This window comes from Anolis sagrei, chromosome 11, assembly GCF_037176765.1.
Source record: "Anolis sagrei isolate rAnoSag1 chromosome 11, rAnoSag1.mat, whole genome shotgun sequence".
Classification (NCBI taxonomy): Eukaryota; Metazoa; Chordata; class Lepidosauria; order Squamata; family Dactyloidae; genus Anolis; species Anolis sagrei.
In genome coordinates this window covers 6779646-6806949 of record NC_090031.1, presented here as the reverse complement: position 1 = coordinate 6806949, position 27304 = coordinate 6779646, and the positions used below count along the sequence as shown (strand labels likewise).

The following is a 27304-nucleotide window of genomic DNA, read 5'->3' as shown; positions in this document are numbered from 1 at the left end:
TACATTATAACTGTATCCTCAATTTGCTCATGATACAATAAATAAACAAATAAGTATGCTCCACTACCCTGATGTTACATGATGCTCCAAACATTACAGCATGGCATTGTGTGCACAATTTCCTGCTGGCACAGTGTTAAAAGAGACTGTTCCTCTCTGAACAGCATCAGCTAGCAGAGCTTTCCTGAGTGGTCAAGGGGCTATTACAAGAAGTGAATGTGGACCACTTGACAGCCCATTATAAACAATTTACACAACACTTTGCAGACCAAATCACTCAGATCAGCTCTGACTTGGATGCTGCAGTCAAGAAAAGCCCAGTGGATATCAGTTTGGCTCCTACTCGTCCAGCAGTAATGGACGTTTTCTCCATTTGTACAGCCCGAGGATGTGGACCAGATCTTTGGAGAGGAGCCACGTGAGTACTAGACCCATGACTTGCCTGGCTCAATTTGTTATGAACGGCCCAAGGAGAGGAGTGGGCCAAACGCCTGATGAACACTCTTCTGCAATAAAGATACAATCAGACAGAGAAAGGGAAGAATGAACCTGAGAGTGGAAAGAAGAGCATTTTGTCCATCTGGATAGATCCAGGCTTCACTACTGAAATCATACCTTCAAGTGTTCAAATTTGGCACGGACAGTCCTGATCAATCCTCTGCCATCTCGCATCCTCACCTGCTTTGAAAATATTCCAGGTTCTCTCTCCTTCTCCCACTTTCCCGCTTTGTTCTCAGCTTGCTTCAATTGCTGCCAACTGAGTTCAAAATGAAAAAGTAATGTAAACATCGTATTGTCGAAGGCTTTCATGGCCGGAATCACTGGGTTGTTGTAGGTTTTTTCGGGCTATATGGCCATGGTCCAGAGGTCCATGGTCCTCTATATGGCCATGGTCTGAGTGGTTCTCTAGACCATGGCCATATAGCCCGAAAAAACCTACAACAACCCAATATAAACATCATTAACTGGAATGGGAGGGAAGGAGATAAGAGGAAGGGACTCAGGCAATTGTCAACTGTTACAGCTTCACTTCGCTTTTGTGTTAGTCCTCATTAGTGTTGTAGATCAGTCTGAGGCTGATGGATTCACTGATGATTTAGAGAGGACAGTGGGGTTTCCAGGTATGTAGTGATGAAGATTCAAGATGGTTCTCTCTGTGAGAAACCTGACTCGGAAAGTGGCAGGCTTTCAAGATCAGTCAGAGGAGCCAGAAACTGCAACATTAGATAAGGAGTCAGGCAAAGAGCTCCCAGGGAAAAAGAGCTGGAGCTACAGAGATCAAAAAAAAGTCTTTGTTTACAAATCAGGGCAGAAAATAAGCATCACAGGTCAGAGCAATTGCGTGGGAAAGTTGTGGAGAAAATTCATGGGAAATGGAATGCTTTCATGGGTGTCTATTAAATAGCAAATTGTTTACCTATGGCAAGGATCCTCAAACTTTTTAAATAGAGGGCCAGGTTACAGTCCCCCAAACTGTTGGAGGGCCAGATTATTATTTTTTTAAAAAAATTAATAATGTGTTATTATTGTTGTTGTTGTTGTTGTTGTATCTGCAGCATGGGCCAGATTATAATTTAAAAAAATGAATGATTTCCTATGCACAGTGCACATATCTTATTTGTAGTCCAAAAAAAACACTTAAAAACAATACAATAATTAAAATGAAGAACAATTTGAACAAATATAAACTTGTTAGTATTCAATGGGAAGTGTAGGCCTGCTTTTGGCTGATGATAGGATTGCTGTTCTTGTGTGCTTTCAAGTAGTTTCAGACTTAAGTTGACCCTGAGTGAGGGCCAGGTAAATGACCTTAGAGGGTCATATTCGGCCCCCGGGCCTTAGTTTGACGACTAACCTATGGGTTAGTTCAGGCAATGTAGCATTTGAGTGAGAAGCTAGGCCTGAGTTCTTTTATTCTTGTTTCAAGTCAAGCCATGGTTTTGGATTTAAGTATCCTGGGAGTTTTCTATGTTCTTGTTTTTGTATTCCTGCTCAAGTTTTACTAAGTATGCCTTTTCCTTGTGGACTTATGCTGTACTTGTGATTTTTGGCTATTTTTGGATTGTGTTACCTTTGGATCTGTATGAGATATTTCGATTCCTGCTTGGTTATCACTTATTGCTAAACGTTCTTGATTATGCAACTTCTTTCTTTACTCCTATTTTTTCATATACTTTTAATATGATTTCACAATAAACTGTTTGCTTATATTCTGGACTCTTGTGTGCTGTGTTGGTCATAGCTGTTTCCAGGCTTGCGGGGAGCAACAATTTTGTGACAAAATGAAAATCATGCATAGTTAACGTTGGATAAGCCCACAAATATGCCACTGCAGACTTGCAACCAGATTGCAGCCCACTTCTCCAAAAGCAAGTGACAAATGGGATCAGAGTTACTTCATTCTGCGCAAGCCTTCAGGATCAAAGAGGAACACTGTCACTTTGCAGGAGCTCTACACAACTGGGTTATTTTTAAAATACGCTATTTGTGTTTAAAAAGGTAAAATAAGAATAGAATGCATCTTATGATGTAGGGAGGCCAGAACAGTCTTCTTCCACTCTAACAACACAATTTAAGAACAGATGCTTATTGGTTAAATGGAAACTAGGAAGAAATAAACATTAAAATAGGGATGGGCAGAGTCCATGGAATGCATTTGGTCCAGTGGTTCCCAACCTGTGGTCCTTGGACTAGCAATAGTCCACAAGGACAAAAATATGGCCTGCGGCCTCATGATTACAACAGCATTGCCTCAAAATCATGCAGCAACAAGAGTGACTGGTCTCAAGAAACCCTCTTATAGTGCCAATGCAATGGGGGTGTCAGGAGGTGAAAGGCTGACTACTACTACCACATCAGCAGTGGTTATTAAAGATGGTTTTCTGTGGGTGAGCACATGGCGACTACTGGGTGGCATATGTTCCAGATCAGAAACTAGAGCTGATGTGGTCTATCCAATGCAATTTTCTGAATTAGTACCCTAAATAACCAAACTGAATTTAAAGTTGACCAAAAAACTGATTTGGAACCTTTTTGGTACTAATGTTGGAGAGTGGTTCCTGGACAAAGTGGTCCCTGGTCCAAATGGTCCATGATCAAGTGCTCCCTGATCCAAGTGGTCCCTAGTCAAAGTGGTCCCTGGTCAAGTGGTCCTTGATCAAAGTAGTCCCTGGTCCAAGTAGTTCCTGGTCTGAGTGGTTCCTGGTCCAAGTGGTCCCTGATCAAAGTAGTCCCTGGTTCAAGTGGTCCCTGATCCAAGTGGTCCCTTGTCAAAGTGGTCCCTGGTACAAGTGGTTCCTGGTCAAGTGGTCCAAGGTCAAAGTGGCCCCTGGTCAAGTTGTTCCTGGTCAAAGTGGTCCCTCGCGAAAAATGGTTGGGAATCTCTGATCTATATGGTGATAGAAACCCCTTGGTGACCATGGACATTGCACACCCTCTCAGCCTCAGAGAAAGAGAATGGCAAACTCCTCTAAACAAATCTTGGCCAGAAATCCCAGAGACAGGTTTCCCTGGTCAAGTGGTCCCTGGTCCAAGTGGTCCCTGATTAAATTTGTTCCTGGTCAAGTGGTCCCTGATCCAAATGGTCCATGATCAAGTGGTCCCTGATCCAAGTGGTCCCTGGTCAAAGTGGTCCCTGGTCAAAGTGGTCCCTGGTCCAAGTGGTCCCTGGTCAAGTGGTCCTTGATCAAAGTAGTCCCTGCTCCAAGTAGTTCCTGGTATGAGTGGTTCCTGGTCCAAGTGGTCCCTGGTTCAAGTGGTCCCTTGTCAAAGTGGTCCTTGGTACAATTGGTTCCTGGTCAAGTGGTCCAAGGTCAAAGTGGCCCCTGGTCAAGTTGTTCCTGGTCTAGTGGTCCCTGGTCCCACTGGTTCCTGGTCAAGTGGTCCAAGGTCAAAGTGGTCCCTTGCGAAAAATGGTTGGGAATCTCTGATCTACATGGTGATAGAAGCCCCTTGGTGACCATGGACATTTCACACCCTCTCTGCCTCAGAGAAAGACAATGGCAAACTCCTCTAAACAAATCTTGGCCAGAAATCCCAGAGACAGGTTTGGTTTAGACTCGCTATACGAAACGTCTTAAAGAGTCACATCAGCAACAAACAGGGCAATGTTCCTGACTCTAACCCTTCTCTCTTCTCTCTATCTTTCTTCCAAGAGGATACGAGGAAGGTTTGGTTATTACAAGCTCAAGATATTCCATCATTTCCACGGTGTGGTTTCTCTCCTCCTTCCCCCATCCTCCAGTCCCGGCGTTGGGCTCGTTTGATGTCGCCGCCTCTGCCTTCGCGCCGCTCTCGTGCCTTTACCCAGGGGTAGAGCTTCAAATATTATATTCTCACATTTTCAAATCAGCGCAGACACCTGAGACACACACACAAAAGTGTCCCCAAAGCTGCCTTCACGGGCTACATGCTGGTCACTCTTTCTTGTCAAGACTGATTTATTGCCTCCTCGCTGTTCAATTTCACATTTTGTCCTCATCATATCCGTGCCTCATGATCATTCCGGGCTGACCCTTGTAGGGCAGGCAAGGAATATTGATAAAACAATTATCTGTTAGCCGTTCATTTGATTTTCCATTTCAATTACGGATTGCACGAGGCAAAAGGAAAAAGATTGCATCATTGATTTTTCTCTACCTTACAACAGTAAAGAGTTGCTGCGATGGTTGTAAAATGAATGCAACCCAAGCAGGCTTTCTCCAAAAGGTCATTCGTACAGTTTCTTTTTACAGTACTATCTTATATTTTTAATTAAAATGCACTTTCCCCTCCCTCCTCGAATGAAGAAAATAGGCAAACGGGTCAACGGAAGACACAATCGGAAAGCACGCCACAAAACAGAGAGTAATTGTGTGTATTAGTGTGCAAAGGGAGGGGAGAACACCTTGAAAAAATTAATAGCTCCAAGGAAAAAAAATGGAGAAAAAAGTCCACTAAAGGATTTTCTCCCAATGTGGTTACAATTAACCTGATTTATTTTCCTTATTCCAGAACTCTTGCTGAATGATTTCCAGTATTTATGGAGGAACGGCCCGAAGGCGCCGTCCCCGAAGTTGTTTCGGTATGGGAAGCCCCGCCGACTTTGCTCTCCCCTTCTGCGCCTTGGAGGAAGGCCAAGACGCACAGTGAGTGAGGAAATCTTTTCACAAAGGAAGAAAAATCTCCTCCTCGCTCACAAAGAAAAGACAAAACACGGGGTGCTGCTGCCCACATAAAATGAAAAAAGAGAAGGGGAAAGGAGGGGAAAGTTTTGAGAAAGAGAAGAGAGCGGCACAGGAAAAACTATTTCACAAAAATGTATTGTCGAAGGCTTTCATGGCTGGAATCACTGGGTTGTTGTAGGTTTTTCGGGCTATATGGCTATGTTCGAGAAGCATTCTCTCCTGACGTTTCGCCTGCATCTATGGCAGGCATCCTCAGAGGTTGTGAGGTCTGACGACTGTTTCAACTGACTACCTTGATTAGCATATACAGTGCCTAGAGCAAACTTTTGTTGAGAGGTGATTAGATGTCCTTGTTTGGATTAGATGTCCACAGAAATGCTGGACCACTCTCACAATCACCATGTCACACAGAGAAGCCATTGAAATACACAAGCATGTGGACAATTTCGACAGAAAGGAGGAAACCATGAAAACGAACAAAATCTGGCTACCAGTACTAAAAAAAAACAAAAACTCTAAAATTACAACAGCACAACAACAGAGAGGAAACAAACAAGGACATCTAATCACCTCTCAACAATCAAGGTGGTCAGTTGAAACATTCACACCTAGCTCCAGCAGACAAGAGTCCTTTGTCCCACTCTGATCATTCCACAGATATATAAACCCTTTATCCTAGTTCCAACAGACCTCACTACCTCTGAGGATGCTTGGCATAGATGCAGGCGAAACGTCAGGAGAGAATGCCTCTAGACCATGGCCATATAGCCCGAAAAAACCTACAACAACCCAGTGATTCCAGCCATGAAAGCGTTCAACAACAATAATAATAATTTCTAAGTCAAGAGCCAGTGTCCGTTGACAACTCCAAGGTCATGTGGCCATTGGCATGACTGCATGGAGCGCCATGGTATCAGCTTCACTATGGGACAATGTCATTGAGCCGACCCTTCCTCATCCTAGTTCCAACAGACCTCACTACCTCTGAGGATGCTTGCCATAGATGCAGGCAAAACGTCAGAAGAGAATGCCTCTAGACCATGGCCATCTAGCCCGAAAAAACCTACAACAACTCTATTATTATTATTATTATTATTATTATTATTATTATTATTTACAGTATTTATATTCCGCCCTTCTCACCCCGCTGGGGACTCAGGGCGGATTATAATGTACATATACATGGCAAATATTCAACGCCATAGGCCCAGGGGCTGGATGCGGCCCTCCAAGGTCATTTACCCAGCCCTCACTCAGGGTCAATCTAGGTTTGTAAAGACTTGAAAGCACACAACAACAACAATCCTATCTCATCTGCCAAAAGCAGGCCCACAGTTCCCATTGAAATACTAATAAGTTTATATTTGTTAAAATTGTTGGATTTTCTTGGTGCAGGCGAAACGTCAGGAGAGAATGCCTCTAGACCATGGCGGTATAGCCCAAAAAAACCTACAACAACCCAAAATTGTTCTTATTTTTAATTATTGTATTGTTTTAAAGTGTTTTTTTGCACTACAAATAAGACACGTGCTATGTGCACAGAAATTCATTCTTTTTTTTCCAAATTATAATCTGGCCCTCCAACAGTTTGAGGGACTGTGACCTGGCCCTCTGTTTAAAAAGTTTGAGGACCCCTGCCATAGACACACAACATATATAGACAGACACATAGAGGGTCATTTAACATTCCAGCTTTTTCATGAGGGTATTCTGGCCACTAAGCTATACTGTGTATTCTTTTGCTTGATGTTGTTTATAAAAACTTTGAAAATTCCCCAAAAATCCACAGGTAAGTGAAACATTCTAAAATTTGGTAGGCTAACAGTGGTGAATGTGTTCTACGATAGTAGCACGTTTCACCCCAATAGTTTGAATAATGAAGGATATAGAAGCCCCTGAAGTTTCCCCAATGGTAGTAATTATTGCATTAATGCGCATGTTCAATTACTGTAACGAAATAGGAACAAAATTTCATTAGTTTTTTTATAGTAACAAAATTTTATTTATTTATTTATTTACAGTATTTATATTCATCCCTTCTCACCCCGCAAGGGACTCAGGGCGGATTACAATGTACATATACATTTATTTATTTATTTATTTATTTGCGACATTTATATGCCACCCTTCTCACCCTGAAGGGGACTCAGAGAGGCTTACAAGGTATATATACATACAATATATTATATTATTAGCATAGTACAATATCAGTTTTAAATATTGCTATATTGTACTATACCAATTATATTGTAATATTAATAATATTACATGTAATATAAATCTATAATTATAATATCATGTTATTATTTGTATTATATTGCATTACATTATAATATTATAAATATACATGGCAAACATTCAATGCCATAGACACACAACATATATAGACAGACACTCAGAGGCTATTTAACATTCCAGCTCCTGGCCACCAGGGGAGCTGTCGCTTCACCGTCCGTTTGTGACACTGATGAAGTACTTCCTCATTCTTTGCATACTTACTGGAGATTTTTATGGCGTCGTAAATTAGCCTCCCCAAATAAGTGGTACCTAAATTTCCTACTTGACAGATGCAACTGTCTTTCATGCTGCAAAGACTGGCAGAAAACTACACAAATTGGTCAGAAGCTCACTCCGACCCGGGCTAGCTTCGAACTCATTACCTTTTTGGTCAGTAGTGATCTTAATACAGCTGACTCCTAGCCAGCTGCGCCACAGTCCCGGTGGAGATGAGAACCAACCCCCAGAGTCGGACACGACTGGACTTAACATCAGGGGACAACCTTTACCTTTACCACCCTCCTACACACAACATACATGCACATGCACAGATATGACCATCCCACTGCATGACGGGACTTTCCCCTTCCGACTGCGCCATCTACAGATCTCCATTGAGAAACCGTTATCCCCGGCACCACATTAACTATGTTAAAATTTCACCTGCGAGGATGATAATATGCTCTCGCTAGCCAGTGATCCAGGACGGTCACCCGTTCAAATAGAAGCGGTGCTCAACCTACTCGACTTCATTACGGTTCAGCGCCCGGTACAGCTCTAGGGGGATTTTCACATGGCCGACCTTAAGAAAAGTTCAGGCTTTGATCAGGGTTTTGAGCTTCAAGAGCAGCCCTGGTTAACAGGGAAGGGTTTCCATTTTCTGTGCCATAAGGTTGCCGGTGCTGATCTCCTTAAAGCCCTAGAGTTTTCTTCTAAGGCTGGATTACGGCTCTCTCTCGGCAATTAAGGTAATGAACTAGCCGAGGTAACAAGGCATAATGATCTCTTTTGTCCTTTGAATTCTTATGAACTTCCCTCCTTCAGCCAAGGAGGAAAAAAATAATATGAAAAAAACCACTCCACTGCATTATTGGCCAAAGCATTCGAGCTCATTTCGAAGAAGGGAGGAGGAAGATGGCTTACACTCCGCCGTCACGCTTTGACGTTTTTAATTCAAAACATCAGAAATACTGAAGTGCACCAAAATACCCGCACGCCGTGAATGCGACCGCACGTTCCCGCAATATTTTGACACCTTTGGAAGTTATTATTTTAATGCCTGAAAAGATAATGTGACGAATCCGCCGGAAAGACATCAAAATATGCCCGTGTGGGCCTGCGTGGTGCTTTTCTTCCTTTTTTTAAAAGCTCCCAAATAGTGCGTTCTTGCAAAATAAACATCGCTACTTCATGAAAAAGAAGTATGCGCATTTGCACACGTGGGCGCTTAAGGCTTATCAAAAGACTGCACTGAGAAAGGACAATAATGGGGAAGCCACACATCTATCAGAAGAAGACCTACAAGTCTTTCTAAACACCTTTGCAGAAGCATACGAGAAGCCCGGCCTCTCACCAGACATTGAGAAAAGTGCTCTTCCAACAGTCAACAGCCAATCCCTCTACAAAACCGAGATCACAACAGCATCTGTTATAGAACTCCAATATGCTGATGATAACATAGTCTGTGCACATTCAGAAGAAGACCTACAAGCCACTCTAAACACCTTTGCAGAAGCATACGAGAAGCTTGGCCTCTCACCGGACATTGAGAAAAGTGCTCTTCCAACAGTCAACAGCCAAACCCTCTACAAAACCGAGATTACAACAGCATGTGTTATAGAACTCCAATATGCTGATGATAACATAGGCTGTGCGCATTCAGAAGACCTACAAGCCACTCTAAACACCTTTGCAGAAGCAAACGAGAAGCCCGGCCTCTCACCAGACATTGAGAAAAGTGCTCTTCCAACAGTCAACAGCCAATCCCTCTACAAAACCGAGATCACAACAGCATCTGTTATAGAACTCCAATATGCTGATGATAACATAGTCTGTGCGCATTCAGAAGAAGACCTACAAGCCACTCTAAACACCTTTGCAGAAGCATACGAGAAGCTCAGCCTCTCACCGGACATTGAGAAGAGTGCTCTTACAACAGTCACCATCCAATCCCTCTGCATTTCTGCTCCCTGGGCAGCCACCTCTCCACAAAAGTCAACATTGAGACTGAAATACAATGCCACCTGAGCTTTGCAAGTGCAGCATTTTTCCAAATGAAGCAGAGAGAGTTTGAAGATCCAGCAATCACCAGTCAATGTGTCTGCAATGCCAGAAATATAGTTTAATGGTGTAACGTTAGAAAACATGTACCATTTCTGCTCCCTTGACAGCCACCTCTCCACAAAAGTCAACATTGAGATTGAAATACAATGCCACCTGAGCACTGCGTGTGCAACATTTTTCCAAATGAAGCAGAGAGAGTTTGAGGATCGGGACATCCATAGGGAGACCAAGGTGCTTGTTTATAAAGCTGTTGTCCTCCCAACCCTGCTCTACGCCTGTGAAACATGGACTGTCTACAGACATCACACTCAACTCCTGGAGCGATTCCATCAGCGTTGCCTCAGAAAAATCCTGCAAATCTCTAAAAAAGTCAACATTGACACTGAAATACAACACCGCCTGAGCTCTGCAAGTGCAGCATTTTTCCAAATGGAGCAGAGAGAGTTTGAGGATCGGGACATCCATAGGGAGACCAAGGTGGTTGTATATTGTCCTCCCAACCCTGCTATGTGCCTGCGAAATGTGGACTGTCTACAGACATCACACTCAACTCCTGAAGCAATTCCATCAGTGTTGCCACTGAATAATTCTGCAAATCCCTTGGGAAAACAGGCATGGTGGAAGAAGCAAAGACCACCAGCACTGAAGCGTTGCTCCTACGTCATCAAATCCACTGGACTGAAGGCCATGTTGTCCGAATGCCCAAAAATCACTGTCTGCCGAAGCAGCTGCTCTACTCCCAACTCAAGAATGGTAACCGGAATGTATTGTCGAAGGCTAGCTCCAGCAGACAAGAGTCCTGTGTCCCACCCTGGTCATTCCACAGACATATAAACCCTTTTCCTAGTTCCAACAGACCTCACTACCTCTGAGGATGCTTGCCATAGATGCAGGTGAAACGTCAGGAGAGAATGCCTCTAGACCATGGCCATGTATTATTTATTTATTTATTTACTTCATTTGTATACCGCTATTCTCAGCCCTTAGGCGACTCACAGCGGTTAACAACAGTAGTAGCAACAATTCAAAGCTAACATCAAACAAGGTATTTAAAAACAATCAACACAATAGCAGACTAAGCAATTAACATCAATAAACACTCATTGGCGTCTCGTAACTAGAATCATGATCCAAACTCGTCATCCGCTGTTCCGTTTCCTATAATTCATTGCACTGCCTATTCAAACGCCTATTCAAACACCTGTTCAAATAACCAGGTTTTCACTTTTCTCCGAAATACCATTAGTGAGGGAGCCGATCTAATGTCCGTGGGAAGGGCGTTCCACAGCCGAGGGGCCACCACCGAGAAGGCCCTGTCTCTCGTCCCCGCCGACCGTGCCTGTGTTGCAGGCGGGATCGAGAGCAGGGCTTCCCCGGAAGATCTCAAAGTCCTAGTGGGTTCGTAGGCGGAGATGCGATCGGATAGGTAACTTGGTCCAGAACCTATAGCCCCAAAAAACCTACAACAACCCATGGAAACCGGAATGTTAGTGGGCAGGAAAAGAGACTGAAAGATGGGCTTAAAGCCAACCTTAAAAACTGTGGCATAGAACTGAGAAATGGGAAATCCTGGCTCTTGAGTGCTCTAGCTGGAGGTCAGCTGTGACCAACAGTGCTGTGGAATTCAAAGAAGCACGAATTGAGAGCGGAAGAGAGAAACGTGCCCAGAGGAAGGTGTGTCAAGGCAACCTTGACTGAGACCGCCTTCCACTTGGAAACCAATGTCATAACTGTGAAAGGACATGTGGGTCAAGAATAGGGCTCCAGAATCACCTATGTATGCACCGCCAGGAAGACAATCTTACTCGGACAACAAGGGATTGTCTAAGTAAGTAAGTAAGTATAATATCTATCAATTTATCCATCTATTTATCACATATCCACCTCCAAGACGCTACACCAAGACAACGAGGGATCACCTAAGTAAGTAAGTATAATATCTATCTATTTATCATCTCATTTCCTGGTTTCGTTTACTTATTTAGGAAGTGGACGGTTTACTATTTATTCTATTATTTCCCTACTCTCCCCTCGTCTTTGCATGCTATGAACCTTTCTTTTTTTTCCTTTTCCCCCCTCTCCCCTCTTTCTTCGCCCTCCCTTGCTTTGCAGAATCCGCTGCACTCTGATCTTTCATCTTAACACATTCCCAGCCCCAAATTTCACTTCAATCTCACCTCATCTCTCCATACTACATTAACCCCTGGCAATTGCCTTCCAAATGACCCCATTAAGCTGTAATTGCCTCAGCAGGCCTGCACTTTCGCTTGTAATTCTGTACCTCTCATCTCCCAGACGTTCTCTCAGCATCATTTCATGTCCTGGCTCCCTTCACCGAGCTCAGCTTATGACCTCGCTGCACCGTGGCCGAAATGACTACTAAAAGCATCACGGAGACGGAATTCCATTACTTATTTTTTCCAAAGTTCTCCCGCCGCCCCTAATGTAATTCTTTGGGGAGCGTCGTCAAGGAGACCAAGCCGCATCCATTAAGGTCTTTTGTTTCCCCCAAGGCATTCCGTCTCTTTTATTAATAAATAAATAACCATAAAGGGGGGAAACTTGCGCGCGTCTCCCCAAACGCTGCGGAGACACCGCTCTGCGTCTTCAAGGAGGAGAAAGACTGGGGAGACCCATCCGAAGGACAAGCGTGACCGTCAAAGTCAACAGGATGTTAATACAAAGCAAGCGCGGGGTTTTCACAAAGAGGAAACAGAGTGCAAGAAGAGGCAAAGAAGACAACTAGAACTATAATTCCCCCAGCGAAGACATTTGTTGTCACTGCTGCTGGTGGATGCCTTCAAGTCATTTGAAACATATGGCGACACTAAGGCAAACCTATCATGGCTTTTTCTCAGCAAGTTGGTCAGAAGGAGGGAAGGGGAAGGAAGGACGAAAGGGAAGGAAGAGAAGAAGGAAGGAAGGGAAGGCAAGGAAGGAAAGAAGGAAGGGAGGCAGGGAAGAAGGAAATGAAAGGAAGGGAAGAAGGAAAGGAAGGGAAGGGAAGACAAAAGGAAGGGAGGGAGGGAGGGAGGGAGGGAGGGAAAGGAGGAAGGGGAGGGGAGGGGAGGGAGGAAAAGGAAGGGAAGGAAGGGAAGAAAAGGAAGGAAGGAAGGCAAGGAAAGAAGGAACGAAAGAGAAGTGAAGACAGAAAGAAGGAAGGAAGGAAGGAAGGAAGGAAGGAAGGTGGGAGGGACGGAGGGAGGGAGGGAGGGAGGGAAAGGAAAGAAGCAAGAGAAGGGAGGGGAAGGGAAGGGAGAAAAGGAGGGGGAGTGGAAGAGAAGGGAAAAGGGAAGGAAGGGAGGGAGAGGAAGAGAAGGGAGAAAGGAAGGAAGGAAGGTAAGAAAGAAAAGATGGGGAGGGAAGGAGGAAGGAAGGAAGGGAGGGAGGGAGGAAGGGAGGAAGAGAGGGAGGAAGGTAGGAAGGAAAGAAGGAAAGAAGGAAAGAAGGAAAGAAGGGATGGGTTTGTTTACCTAAGAGTTAGTTCAGGCAACATAGCGTTCAAGTGAGAAGCTAGGCCTAAGTTCCCTGATTCTTGTTCCCAGTCAGACTATGGTTTTGGATTTAAGTATCCTGGAAGTTTTCTATATTCTTGTTTTTATATCCCTGTTCAAGTTTTACTAAGTATGCCTTTTGCTTGTGGACTATGCTGTACTTGTGGTTTTTGGCTATTCCTGGACTGTGTTACCTTTGGAACTGTATGAAACATTTGGATTGCTGTTTGGTTCTCACCTATTGATAACCCTTTTCTGGATTATAAATCTTTTGTTATTGCTGATTTTTTTTCATATATTTTATGTGTTTCTACAATAAACTGTTTGCTCATACTCTGGACTCTTGTATAGTTTCGTAAACCAAAGCAGGAACACTTCTGACTTAAAACACGACATCAGCTTGGTAAAATCAGCAAGCATTTTATTGTAGAATATATTTAGACAAAGCAGTAAACAATAGCAAAACAGTTTTAAAAATCCAAAATAGTCCATGAGCTTTAAAAGGAAACAAGATCCAGGAGTACATAGAAATCCATGAAAGAAGGCACTTGATACCATGAAACAAAACAGCAGGAAAATCCCAAATTTAGGATTGGCAACAATTTGGTACATGAAACTCAGAGTACTTGAGAGCAAGTCTGTGATAAAATAACAACGCTGCCTCAACTGAGGCAATTGTCCCCCATGAATCATTATAAACCTTTTCCAGAATTCAAAACTGAAAGGAAAGCATTTTTCTTGACTTTCCCACCAGATAACAGTTTGTTATCTTTCTTTTGCTGTGGATGAACTGATCACCTCAGTCTCTGAAAGTTCTGCCTCTGTTTAGTAAAACTTTGCTTTCTGTCCAAGGTTTCACTGTTCCCTCCCTCACTAAATCCTGCACCTGGCAAATCAATCTCAGCATCATTTTCAGACAGTTGTTGTGAGAAAAGTGGTGAAAGGTCTCTCCCAGGAATGTGGCCTTGCTCAGGCCTCTCTTCTGAACTTAACTCAGGCCCGAGCAAACCCTCATCCCCAAGCCCATAATCAGGAACACCATCTGCATTCCCATCATGAACACCAACATGAACATCATTGGGTTGTTGTAGGTTTTTTTCGGGCTATATGGCCATGTTCTAAAGGCATTTTCTCCTGACGTTTTGCCTGCATCTATGGCAAGCATCCTCAGAGGTAGTGAGGTGATTCCAGTATTTTCTGTTGGTCATGGGAGTTTTATGTGCCAAATTGGGTTCAATTCCATCGTTGGTGGAGTTCAGAATGCTCTTTGACTGTAGGTGAACTATAAATCCCAGTAACTCCAAATCCCAAATGTTAAGATCTGTTTTCTCCAAACTCCACCAGTGTTCACATTTGGGCATATTGAATATTTGTGCCAGATTTGGTCCAGATCCGACATAGCTTGAGTCCACAGTGCTCTCTGGATGTAGATGAACTAGAACTCCAAAATTCAAAGTCAACTCCCATCAAACCCTTCCAGTATTTTCTGTTGGTCATGGGAATTCTGTGTGTCAAATTGGGTTCAATTCCATCGTTGGTGGAGTTTGGAGTGCTCTTTGACTGTAGGTGAACTATATATCCCAGCAACTACAACTTGCCATAGATGCAGGCAAAACGTCAGGAGAAAATGTCTTTAGAACATGGCCATATAGCCCAAAAAAACCTACAACAACCCAGTGATTCCGGCCATGAAAGCCTTCAACAATACAATGAACATCATCCCCCTCATGAACATGATGATGAGCAAGCCGACATACAACATGTGGTGCTGTGGTCATAGATGTTTCCAGACCTGGGGTGCAACACCCGCCAAAAGGGGTTGATTTTTCAGTATTTAAAGTTGGGTAATGAAGAGTATGTGTGCCAACAAAAATAGTACATGCATTATCCATTGCACCACAAAACTAGCTCTGCGACTCAGAGTTTGTGCCTTCAAACATAGTACCTATCGCTGTTATTTATTTCATGTCGGTGCAAAAAGGAAAATCTGTCCAAGTCCCAGAATATAAAAAGGAGCAACCAGAGAGATGGAAATCCTATTCCAACGAGCCAAATGGTGCAATCCAAAGGCCAGGCTGCAAGAGGAGAGGGTTTGAAATTGCAGCCCTGCTGTGGCTTGCAAAAAGCCATGCTCAAAGGCATTTCGAGGGAGCAAACCTCTTGCTATGTAATATTCAAGAGGAGACGAGGAGGAAGAGGCAGGCGATTCGTCTGAAAAAAAGAGGAGGGAGAGTGCTTGTATGCATGCAGCGCATCCGAAAACGGATGCTGTGTCAACGTGAATGTGTTTTACAGTAAAATTGAGTGTCATAGCCAAAGTGGATCCAATGTTTCTCCGCTGGCTGGTGCAGCTGCAGCAGGCAGCAATTGAGTGGAGTTGTCACCGCTACTGATGTTTGGTTTCAATAAGAGAGGCCCAGCATCGGAGGATGAGATGGGGAGACGTTCTGAAAAGCTAGGAATGCTCAAAACTCAAAGCTTGTTCTCTCCTTCTCTCAAAGGTAGATACAAAGGCAGACACCTTTCTTTATGCTCTCCCTTCTCATTTATATGCCTCACTTTTTAATTAATTAATTGATCTTAAAATGATACCACTTGTCCCATGAATTATGGCAGGCAGGTCATACTCTACAGCACAAAACTACAAAAACCTATAAACCATAGTTAAACTGTATCAACATTATAGTAATTGAGTAGCGTAGTATAGTAAACCTTTGGAGAGAGGCGCAAAACCAATACTGTACAAGAGTGTTTCTCCGCTTTCATACAGTTCCTCATTTGTGGTGACCCCCAACCATAGCATTATTTTCATTGGTACTTCACAACTGTAATTTTGCTACTGTTATGGATCGTCATGTCAATATCGTATATGCAGGATGGATTTTCATTCACTGGACCAAATTTGGCACAAATACCCAATACGTATATTTGAATACTGGTGCTGTTGCGGGGGGTTAACTGTGTCATTTGGGAGTTGTAGTTGCTGGGATTTATAGTTCACCTAATATCAAAGAGCATTCTGAACTTCACCAATGATGGAATTGAACCAGACTTGACACACAGAACTCCCATGACTAACAGAAAATAGAGGAAGGGTTTGGTGGGAGTTGACCTTGAGTTTTGGAGTTCTAGTTCATCTACATCCAGAGAGCACTGTGGACTCAAGCTATGTTGGATCTGGACCAAACTGGGCACGAATACTTAATATGCCCAAATGTGAACATTGGTGGAGTTTGGGGAAAATAGACCTTGACATTTGGGATTTGAAGTTGCTGGGATTTATAGTTCACCTACAATCAAAGATCACTCCGATCTCCACCAACGATGGAATTGAACCAAACTTGGCACACAGTTCTCCCATGACCAACAGAAAATACTGGAAGGGTTTGGTGGGCAGTGTCCTTTGGTTTTGGAGTTGTAGTTCACCTACATCCAGAGATCACAGTGGACTCAAACAATGATGGATCTGGACCAAACTCTATACGAATATGCCCAAATGTTAACACTGGTGGAGTTTGGGGAAAATAGAATCTTGACATTTGGGAGTTGTCGTTGATGGGATTTATAGTTCACCTACACTCACAGAGCTTTCTGAACCCCAGCAACGATAGAATTGGGCCAAACCTCCCAAACAGAACCCCCATAGAATTGGGCCAAACCTCCCAAACAGAACCCCCATGTGGGACACAGCAACGTGTGGCAGGGAACGGCTAGTACATAATAAAAGTGAAAATATGTATGTGTGAGTGTGGCTGGAGTGCCCACTTACACAGACAAGCTCCCACTTCCACTGACAGGTATAGCTCCCACAACTCAGGAGAAAGCAAGGAAGGGGACAAAGGTAAGAAAATACACAGCAGAAAAGTCAGCACCGACTTGCGAGGAAGTTGCTGAGCCGACGCCTGCCAGTTAAGCAGACTTTGGAATGAATAAGTGGGGAAGGAGTGGGAGAAAATCTTCGGCTGGGGAGAACTCTCTGTTTATCTCAAAGAGTTCCCCATCTGTGAAAAGATTTCTGTGGGACCCTCGGCGCGCGCCAGCTGCAAGGGAAAGGGGGGCGGCCTTCACGCATCACACATCTCCACTCTTCTGTGACTTTCCCATTTAGCTAGGACAGTCGCAGGACAGCTCCAGCGGAGGCCGTGGGGAACGCGGAACAGGCCCAACGCTGCGAGTCGCGTTTGCGGGGAGATGTTCGGAAGTGACAGCTTGGCAGGTCAAGAGGACCTCGGCCTCCTACCAGGCGGGAGCGGGCTGCAAAGGTGGCTCGAGAATTGGATGGCTACCCGGTGTCCATGCCCTTTGGGGGATTCTGGTTTCCTAGAGCAGAGCGGAGGATCCAAACAGAGAAATGACAACAGGAATGGATGCCAGAGTCAAGTTCAAGGGAGTGCACAACTCCTTTCTGAATTAGTTTGCTGGAAGACCTAGACCAGTGGTTCCCAACTTTCCTAATGCTGCTAATACAGTTCCTCATATTGTGGTGACCCCCCAAGCATGACATTATTTTCATTGCTACTTCATACTACTGTTATGAATCGTAACGTAAATACGAGGGTTGACTGAAAAGTAATGCCTCCACTTTCGTTACTTGGGTATGGATGGGAATATTTTAATAAATCAAACACAAAAATAATCCTTAGAGTGTGCTCTTTAACAACCACTATTCACCACTCTCACAACCAACATGTCAGACTACACAGAGAAGCCATTGAAATCCACAAGCATGTGGACAATTTCAACAGAAAGGATGAAACCATGAAAATGAACAAAATCTGGCTACCAGTATTAAAAAAAACTCTAAAATTACAACAGCAAAACAACAGAGAGGAAACAAACAAGGATATCTAATCACCTCTCAACAAAGGTTTGTGCCAGGCACTGTCAGGCCATTATATGCTAATCAAGGTGGTCAGTTGAAACATTCACACCTAGCTCCAGCAGACAAGAGTCCTTTGTCCCACCCTGGTCATTCCACAAATATATAAACCCTTTTTCCTAGTTCTAACAGACCTCACTACCTCTGAGGATGCTTGCCATAGATGCAGGCGAAACGTCAGGAGAGAATGCCTCTAGACCATGGTCATATAGCCCCCGGTGGCGCAGTGGGTTAAAGCACTGTGCCGGCAGGACTAAAGACTGACAGGTCGCAGGTTCGAATCCGGGGGAGAGGCGGATGAGCTCCCTCTATTAGCTCCAGCTCCTGATGCGAGGACATGAGAGAAGCCTCCCACAAGGATGAGAAAACATCAAAAATCATCCAGGCGTCCCCTGGGCAACGTCCTTGCAGACGGCCAATACTCTCACAACAGGAGCGGTTGCTCCTGACACGACAAAATATATGTATATATATATAGAGAGAGAGAGAGAGACCGAAAAAACCTACAACAACCCAGTGATTCTGGCCATGAAAGCCTTCGACAATATATTACCACTATTCACTTTTCCACATAATCACCAGACAATTGGATACATTTCTGCCATCGATGAACAAGTTTTCTGAAGCTGTCATGGAAGAAGTCGACATTCTGTTTCCACAACTAGCGTCTCACAGTTCTTTCATCCTGGGTACCCATCGTGCACAGATCTTCCGGTAGCCAACCAAAGCAATAATGTGACCCACACATTCTTGTGAAATGCCAATTATGCTTAAAATTTCTCTCTGAGTGATATGACAATCAAACTGAATCAATCTGTCAACCTTTTGCTTGTGAAACCCGGTGGTTGTTGTCACAGGACGTCCAACTCTTTGTTTGTCATGCGAGTCAGATGTTCCCACCTCAACATCTTTAAACTTTCTCACCCAACGATGCACAGTACTCCCATCAACACAATCACCATAAACAGTTTGCATTCTCAGCTTGCATCTCCTTTGGGGTGGCACCTTCTGCTGTCAAGAATTCAATGACTGCATATTACTTAAGTCGCATTGACCAACCGTCTGTGCAGGGTTCCAAACTTTGCACTTTAAAAACACAACTGTTCAATGCTAAGGCTACCTGCCAAAATCGAACTGTAGAAGAGAGTCTACTGAACAAGCCAGTACCTGCCACATACAGTGCTTAAGTCGCATTGACTGACCGTCTGCGCAGGGTTCCATACTTTGCACTTTCACAACACAACTGTTCAATGCTAAGGCTACCTGCCAAAATGGAACGGTAGAGGAGAGTCTACTGGACAAGCCAGTACCTGCCAAAATGGAACTGTAGAGGAGAGTCTACTGAACAAGCCAGTACCAGCCACATACGGTGCTTAAGTCGCATTGACTGACTGTCTGCGCAGGGTTCCATACTTTGCACTTTAATAACAACACCATTCAAAGCTAAGGCTTCCTACCAAAATGGAACTGTAGAGGAGAGTCTACTGAACAAGCCAGTACCTGCCGCATATGGTGCTTAAGTCGCACTGACTGACCGTCTGTGCAGGGTTCCATACTTTGCACTTTAACAATACAACTGTTCAATGCTAAGGCTTCCCACCAAAATGGAACTGTAGAGGAGAGTCTACTGAACAAGCCAGTACCTACTGCATACGGTGCTTAAGTCGCATTGACTGACTGTCTGCTCAGTGTTCCATACTTCGCACTTTAACAACACAACCATTCAAAGCTAATGCTTCCTACCAAAATGGAACTGTGGAGGAGAGTCTACTGAACGAGCCAGTACCTGCCGCATACCAGTACTGCCATCTGTTGAAGAGGTACAAAGGTGGAGGCATTATTTTTCATTCAACCCTCGTATCTGATATGCAGGATGTATTTTCATTTACTGGACCAAATTTGGCACAGATACCCCAATTTGGCACATGCTTTGATTGTGCTTTTCCTAGATGGCCCAACTCTATTATCCTATGATTCTGTGAAATGGAAACAACAACCACACTGTCGTTATTGTTGTAGGTCGACGGCTGGGGAAGAAAACACAAAAGGCAAGTAAATTCACAATGAACCTCATCTTCGTATCCTCTCGGCAACAGAAGGGGAGTGCATTGAAAAATTACATTCCATAAAAAAGGAAAAAACACCCTGGATTTGGTTCAAGGTTATTTCACCAGCTCCTTCCTCACCTGCATAAATGTTCCCCCCTCATTTGACAGCGCTGGTTATTAATCGGTGCAAACAATGCTAATTGGAGCATGCTGACGAATGCATGGCTGTTTCCCCACCCCAAATTATTTATTTTTTTAACTGCCGGGTTTGTAATATTACCCAATTAGACCAAGTCCCATGATTCAAGTGACATCAAACCCCCCAACTTGCAAATCTGCAGATGTTACAACTTGGCTGTAAATCTCACGGTGGCTCTCCAAAGCTAAATATATTCAGGAAGGAGAAGGAGAAATAAAAATTATTCATCTTCTGCAGAGTCTGGGGAAGAGGGGAATCGCCCTTTGGGGGCTATAACTTCAAGAATCCCCCAATAGTCAGAGGCAAGAACTGACAGAAATGGACATTTGTTCCACCTGAAAGCACTTCTGAGTTCCAGAAATGGCCGGAGAAAGCCAAACTGACCGGTTGCAATCCCTTGGTAACGGGTTGCTGTAAGTTTTTTGGGCTGTATGTATGGCCATGTTCCAGAAGCACTCTCTCCTGACATTTCACCTCAGGCATCCTCAGAGGTTGTGAAGTCTGTTGGAAACGAGGAAAAATGGGTTTTCATTTTCAAACACAACTCAAGGAACATGAAAGGCACTGCAGACTACTTCAGCCAGAGAAGTCAGCCATAGCAGAGCACCTGATGAACCAACCTGGACACAGCATATTATTTGAGAACACAGAAATGCTGGACCACTCTCACAACCACCACGTCAGACTACACAGAGTAGGTGCCTTGTGTCCAAATTTGGCAGCAATTCGTCCACTAGTTTTTGAGTTATGTTAATCCCACAAACGAACATTACATTTTTATTTATATACACTAGCCGTCTCCTGCCACGCGTTGCTGTGGCCCAGTCTGTGTATATGTGTTTTGTGTGTGTATATGTGTGTATGTGTGTATATATCTGTGTATATATGTGTGTTTGCATATATATGTGTGTGTGTGTGTGGGTGGGTGTATATATGTGTGTATTTGTGTGTTTATATGTGTACATGCATATTGTGTATATGTGTGTATATATTTGTGAATATATGTGTGTGTGAATATATTTGTGTATTGGTGTGTTTATATGTGTACATGCATATTGTGTATATTGTGTATATGTATGTATGTATGTGGATATGTATATGTGTGTGCATGTCTATATTTGTGTATATATGTGTGTTTGTGTGTATATACATATTTGTGTGTACATATGTATGTATGTGGATATGTATATGTGTGTGCATGTCTATATTTGTGTATATATGTGTGTTTGCGTATATATGTGTGTGTGTGTGTATATATACATATTTGTGTGTACATATGTATGTATGTGGATATGTATATGTGTGTGCATGTCTATATTTGTGTATATATGTGTGTTTGCATATATATGTGTGTGTATATATTTGTGTATTTGTGTGTTTATATGTCAACATGCATATGGTGCATATGTGTGTGCTTGTCTATATGCATATTTGTATGTATATATGTATGTGTGTATATGTGTGTATTTGTGTGTGTTTGTGCATATATATATGTGTGTTTATGTGTATGAATGTGTGCCTGTGCATATGTATATGAGTGTATGTGTGTATGTATATATGGTGTATTTTTGGGGTTTTAAAGTCTGTTCCGCTGGGGTTTTGTGTTGTGTGTGTGTTTATGGGTGATGGACACTTGTTGGACTATTAGGTGTGTTGTGTCCAAATTTCGTGTCAATTCATCCAGTGGTTTTTGAGTTATGTTAATCCCACAAACGAACATTAGATTTTTATTTATATAGATTTATTTCCGGCATTTCAGACCCATCCTTCCCAACAATATAGCAATAGTTTCAAACAAATATCGTAAATAAATAAATAAATAAAATAATAAAATATCATCTAGTGTATTTACGTCATAATAGAAAATCTGACCACTAAAGTGCATCTACAATTTCTCTACTCCGAATGTGCCTACGCTTTAAACTTGTGGTCCCGTCAAACTCGAAAGAGTCAGTCTCCCAACAGAATGGATCCTGAGGCACAACAGCAGCCCAAAGCCAAAGAACCAAAGCTTGGATGCCGCCGTGCCCAAAAATGGCATTTAGAGGACATGGCACAAAACAGCCGGAACAATACGGGCTTGTCATGGGAAGCGGGGACATGTGACACCCACAATCGGACCCAATCCCACTCTCCCCCCCCCCTCGCCTTTTATAGGTGAAATGATACAAAGCAGACGCTGACGATAAATTTTTCCTTTCAGTTTTAATCAGGCTTCCTGTTGTACAAGCGCAGCAGACAGTGACGCGAGACGCTGCCTCCCAACTTCGCTTCACCTTTGCAGTTCCACCAGGGACGCCGTGTCAAGATTGTTCAGCTTTTTTGATGAGTGCTGCGTGGGTAACTAATGTGTAAATGCAGATACATATAGAAAGCAGTTTTGACAGTGATGTATTGCAACTGGTTCCAGATGTCGGCACGGGATGTTCGGCCAGGCACCTGGGGCCCAGCGGCTGAGGTTCAGCACCGGCACCAAAACACTCCTCAACTCAATCACAGGGTTTTAACTCGGCAATTAGAATCTGATTAACCGACTGTCATTGCCATGAGCTTTGCCTTCTTTGCCTGCCGTGACAATTGCAAAATATATTTGTGTGAGAACTCCATAATTTTACACGGAGGTAGAACTTCTCCGCCAGGATGGACGAGGAAGCAGATTTCAGGATTGTATGAGAAGAGGCTGGCGTAGTTGGACGTACTCAGGCTGAAGGATGGCACGACGGTCATCTTTCAATGCCTCACAGGAAGAAAAGGGCAGTCTTGGGAAGCACCAGGTCTAATGGTTTCAAGCTAAAGGTGGGTGCTAGAAACAATATCATACGAAAGCTGACTGGCACAACCTGGGGATCACAACCAGACACAGTGAAGGCATCTGCCCTTGCGCTTTGCTACTCTGCTGCTGAGTATGCATGCCCAGTGTGGAACACATCTCACCACGCTCAAACAGTGGATGTGGCTCTTAATGAGACATGCCGCATTATCACGGCCTGTCTGCGCCCTACACCACTGGAGAAATTACACTGTCTAGCCGGTATTGCACCACCTGACATCTGCCGGGAAGTAGCAGCCAATAGTGAAAGGACCAAGGCAGTGACATCTCCAGCTCATCCCTTGTTTGGATATCAGCCAGCATGTCAATGACTTAAGTCAAGAAATAGTTTTCTAAGATCCACAGAGATACTTGCTGGAACACCCCAGCAAGCAAGAGTCCAAAAGTGCCAGGCTCAAACCCAGAACCTCAAACCCAGAACCTCAATTTGGCTGATACCAAATGAGAGACTCCCTCCCGGGCACACAGAAGACTGGGCGACTTGGAAGGCGCTGAACAGACTGCGCTCTGGCACCACAAGATGCAGAGCCAACCTTAGGAAATGGGGCCACAAAATGGAATCCACAACATGCGAGTGTGGAGAAGAGCAAACCACTGACCACCTGCTGCAATGCAACCTGAGCCCTGCCACATACACAATGGAGGACCTTCTTGCAGCAACACCAGAGGCACTCCAAGTGGCCAGATACTGGTCAAAGGACATTTAATCAACTACCAAGCTTGCAAACTTTGCGTTTTGTCTGTTTATTTGTTTGATTGTTTAAATAAATAAATAAATAAATAAATAAAGGAACCTTAAGCAAATGAAGGGGTAAAAATTCAAGAGTTAATGATGACAGCAAGTCCAAAGGCAATATTTATTTATTTATTTACAATATTTAAAGCCCATCTTTCTCAGCCATACGGCGACTCAAGGCAGGTTACAGATTGGCACAATTCGACGCCAGGCATTCATAAAAGTGCCATTAAAAACAATCAATGTTACAACATAAAACATAAATAAAAATTGTTAAAGCATATAATCATCAGTGACATTTGTTAAAAACATTATCCAGTAACAGCCTCTGCCCATTCCATGTTCATCATTCAGAGTTCCCTGTTATCTGTCCCGCTGCATTCTCAAAAGCTTGTTCAGAGAGCCAGGTCTTTACTTTTGTTTTGTTTTTTTGGAAAGTCAGGAGGGAGGAGGCCAATCAAATATCCCTGGCGAGGGAGTTCCACCACTGAGAAGGCCCTGTCCTTCATCTCTGCCAATCGCACTTGCGAGGCAGGTGGGATCGAGAGCAGAGCCTCCCCAGATGATCTTAAGCTCCTGGATGGTTCATAGAAGGAGATACGTTTGGACAGGTAAGCTGGGCCAGAATCGTTTAGGGGTTTATAGGCTAAAACCAGCACTTTGAATTGTGCTCAATAGCAAATTGGCAGCCTGTGGAGCTGACGGAGCAGAGGAGTAGTGCGCATTACCTGTTAGTAACCTGGCTGCCGCCATTTGGACCATTTGAAGCTTCCGAACAGTCTTCAAAGGCAACCCCACATAGAGTGCATTGCAGTAATCTATTCGGGATGTAACAAGAGCGTGGACCACCGTGGCCAAGTCAGACTTCCCAAGGTACGGACACAGCTGGCGCACAAGTTTTAACTATGCAAATGCTTCCCTGGTCACTGCTGAAACTTGGGGTTCCAAACTCAGCGATGAGTCCAGAATCACACCCAAGCTGTGAACCTGCGTCTTCAGGGGGAGTGTAACCCCGTCCAACACAGGCTGTAACCCATAGGTAACCATCAAAAAACAATGGTTAATACATGAACATGAATCCAGGAAACAAGGAGCAAAACATAAGCATGAATCCAAAGGTAAATCCATAAAACAAGGAGCAAAACTTGAGCATTAATCTGGGGTCTTGAACTCAGGCATGAACTAGGAGCCAGACAGGAGTTCCCCACTGCAGTAGCGATATTAGTTGATCTAAAATCCTAACAGCTCTCTCACTAATTTAAGGACTGCAAAACATGAACACATTCCTTTGTCCTTGAGGGGCTTGCGGATTTTCCTGCACCTGAATCTCTGCCCCATCAAAAGCAGCCTGGTACTGTATCTCTGTCTAAGCCAGCTGCTCCCTCGGAGGAGCTAATGTTGTCCTCCTCTCCCTGCCTGTTGGATTCCAAAGCAGTCCCACTTTCACAGCCACAGCATCTTGCTCCAAAACCCCTCCCTTCCCTCATCTACAGAACCATTTTGCTCTAAAAACCCCTCTGTTTGCTCACTTACAGAACCATCACGCCCTGAACCCACAAAGAGTTAGGGTTAGGGTTGCTACAACATGCCTAGAGAGATAGTGGGATCTCCTTCTCTAATATCTACAGAAAGATATTGGATAGCTACTTTCTGGAGATGACCTAGCTCAGTGGTTCCCAATCTCTGGCTCTAGATGATTAGATATGGATTTCTGTGGATGGCGACTATTGGATGACATACGTTCTGTCTCAGAAACTAGAGCTGATGTGGTCTATCCAATGCAATTTTCTGAATCAGCACCCCAAATAACCAAACCAAATCTGACGTTGACCAAAAACTGATTGGTAACCCTTTTGGTACTAATGTTGGGGTGCCTGATCAATAAAAGGTTGGGAACCACTGCTATCGATACTGTTGGGTCCAAGGTCACTTGAGTGAAGACTAGACTCTGGATCTCATAGCACAGTGGTTCTCAACCTTCCTGATGCTGTGACCCCTTAATACAGTTCCTCATGTTGTGGTGACCCCTAAGCTTAACATTACTTTCGTGATCATGGTGTCTCCCCTGTCAGGTAAGTATAGCTTAACATTGGTTTCGTTGCTACTACAAAACTGTAATTTGGCTCCTGTCATGAATCGTAACATAAATATCTGATATGCAGGATGCATTTTTTGTGCTGTTATTTGTTTTATCTGATGCTTTAATTGCTTAAAGTGTTTTAAATGTGTGTTTTAATTGTAATCTTGGGCGTGCCCCTTGTAAGCCACCCCGAGTAGGGGAGATGGTTGGCGGGGTATAAAAATAAAGTTGTTGTTGTTATTATCATCATCATCATCATCATCATCATCATCATCATCATTCACTGGACCAAATTGTCATTTGGGAGTTGTAGTTGCTGGGATTTATAGTTCACCTACAATTAAAGAGCATTCTGAACTCCACCAACGATGGAGTTGAACCAAACTTGGCACACAGAACTCCCAAGACGAATAGAAAATACTGGAAGGGATTGGTGAGCATTGTCCTTGAGTTTGGGAATTGTAGTTTACCTAGACCCAGAGAGCACTGTGGACTCAAACAATAATGGAACTGGACCAAACTTGGCACAAATATCCAAATTTGGGGGAAATAGACCTTGATCTTTGGGAATTGTAGTTGCTGGGATTTATAGTTCACCTACAATCAAAGAGCATTTGAACCCCACCAATGACTGGATTGGGCCAAACTTCCCGCACAGAACCCCCTTGACCAACAGAAAATACTGTTTTCTGGTGGTCTTTAGTGATCCCTCTGAAACTCCCTTGCGACCCACCCAGGGGCCCCGACCTCCAGGTAGAGAAACACTGTCATAGCATCTGTGTGATATCTACCTTTTTAATTGCAACGAAGCCCATTAATCTCTCCCTCTTGTAAAATGCCCCAACGCCACTCAAATGCGTAGACACCCATCTTTCAAAGGGCCGAAACCATTGCCTCTTGGCTGAGGAATCAGATGCTGAAACATGTTTCCCAGCTGCAAAAAAAACATCACTGGGGGGAGGGCGAGAAAAGCCTAGTATTAAAAGAATAAGAGCCTAATTAGCTGGATAGCAGTCACACTCACAGCACCATTAATGCTAATGAGCTGTGGGGGAAGACAGGTCCAAAGAAAGCCCTGAACAGGAGAAGACAGCGTTTAACCCAGAAACCTAATATAGCTGCGCTTCTCACAAGGAGGGGAGGGAACAATGTTTGCAGCTCAGTGTTTGGTCCGCGGGGATTTCTTTTCCCCCCTCCGACAACCTGTCTGTCTCCCTCCTGCACTCCTGATACCAGGCTCCCAACTCCAATCAAAACGCCTCTCTGGGGACCTGGCTGCAAGACGGCTCGGCTTCCTACGGGTTTGGCGATCA

At 43.8% G+C, this 27304-nt stretch overlaps 1 protein-coding gene across 7 annotated transcripts in view; it reads right to left on the bottom strand.

The window, feature by feature from the left end:
• PBX3 (PBX homeobox 3) overlaps nt 1–27304 on the bottom strand; it is a 291273-nt gene that overhangs the window by 177321 nt on the left and 86648 nt on the right. The window contains exon 1 of one of the 7 annotated variants that reach the window (XM_067471836.1): nt 12007–12105. The exons of the other annotated variants lie outside the window; for them this stretch is intronic. Within the exon in view, the coding sequence (XP_067327937.1) occupies nt 12007–12013 (7 nt within the window). The 5' untranslated portion in view covers nt 12014–12105. Of the gene's footprint in view, nt 1–12006; nt 12106–27304 lie in introns of those variants that run through there. 7 annotated transcript variants of the gene reach the window in all.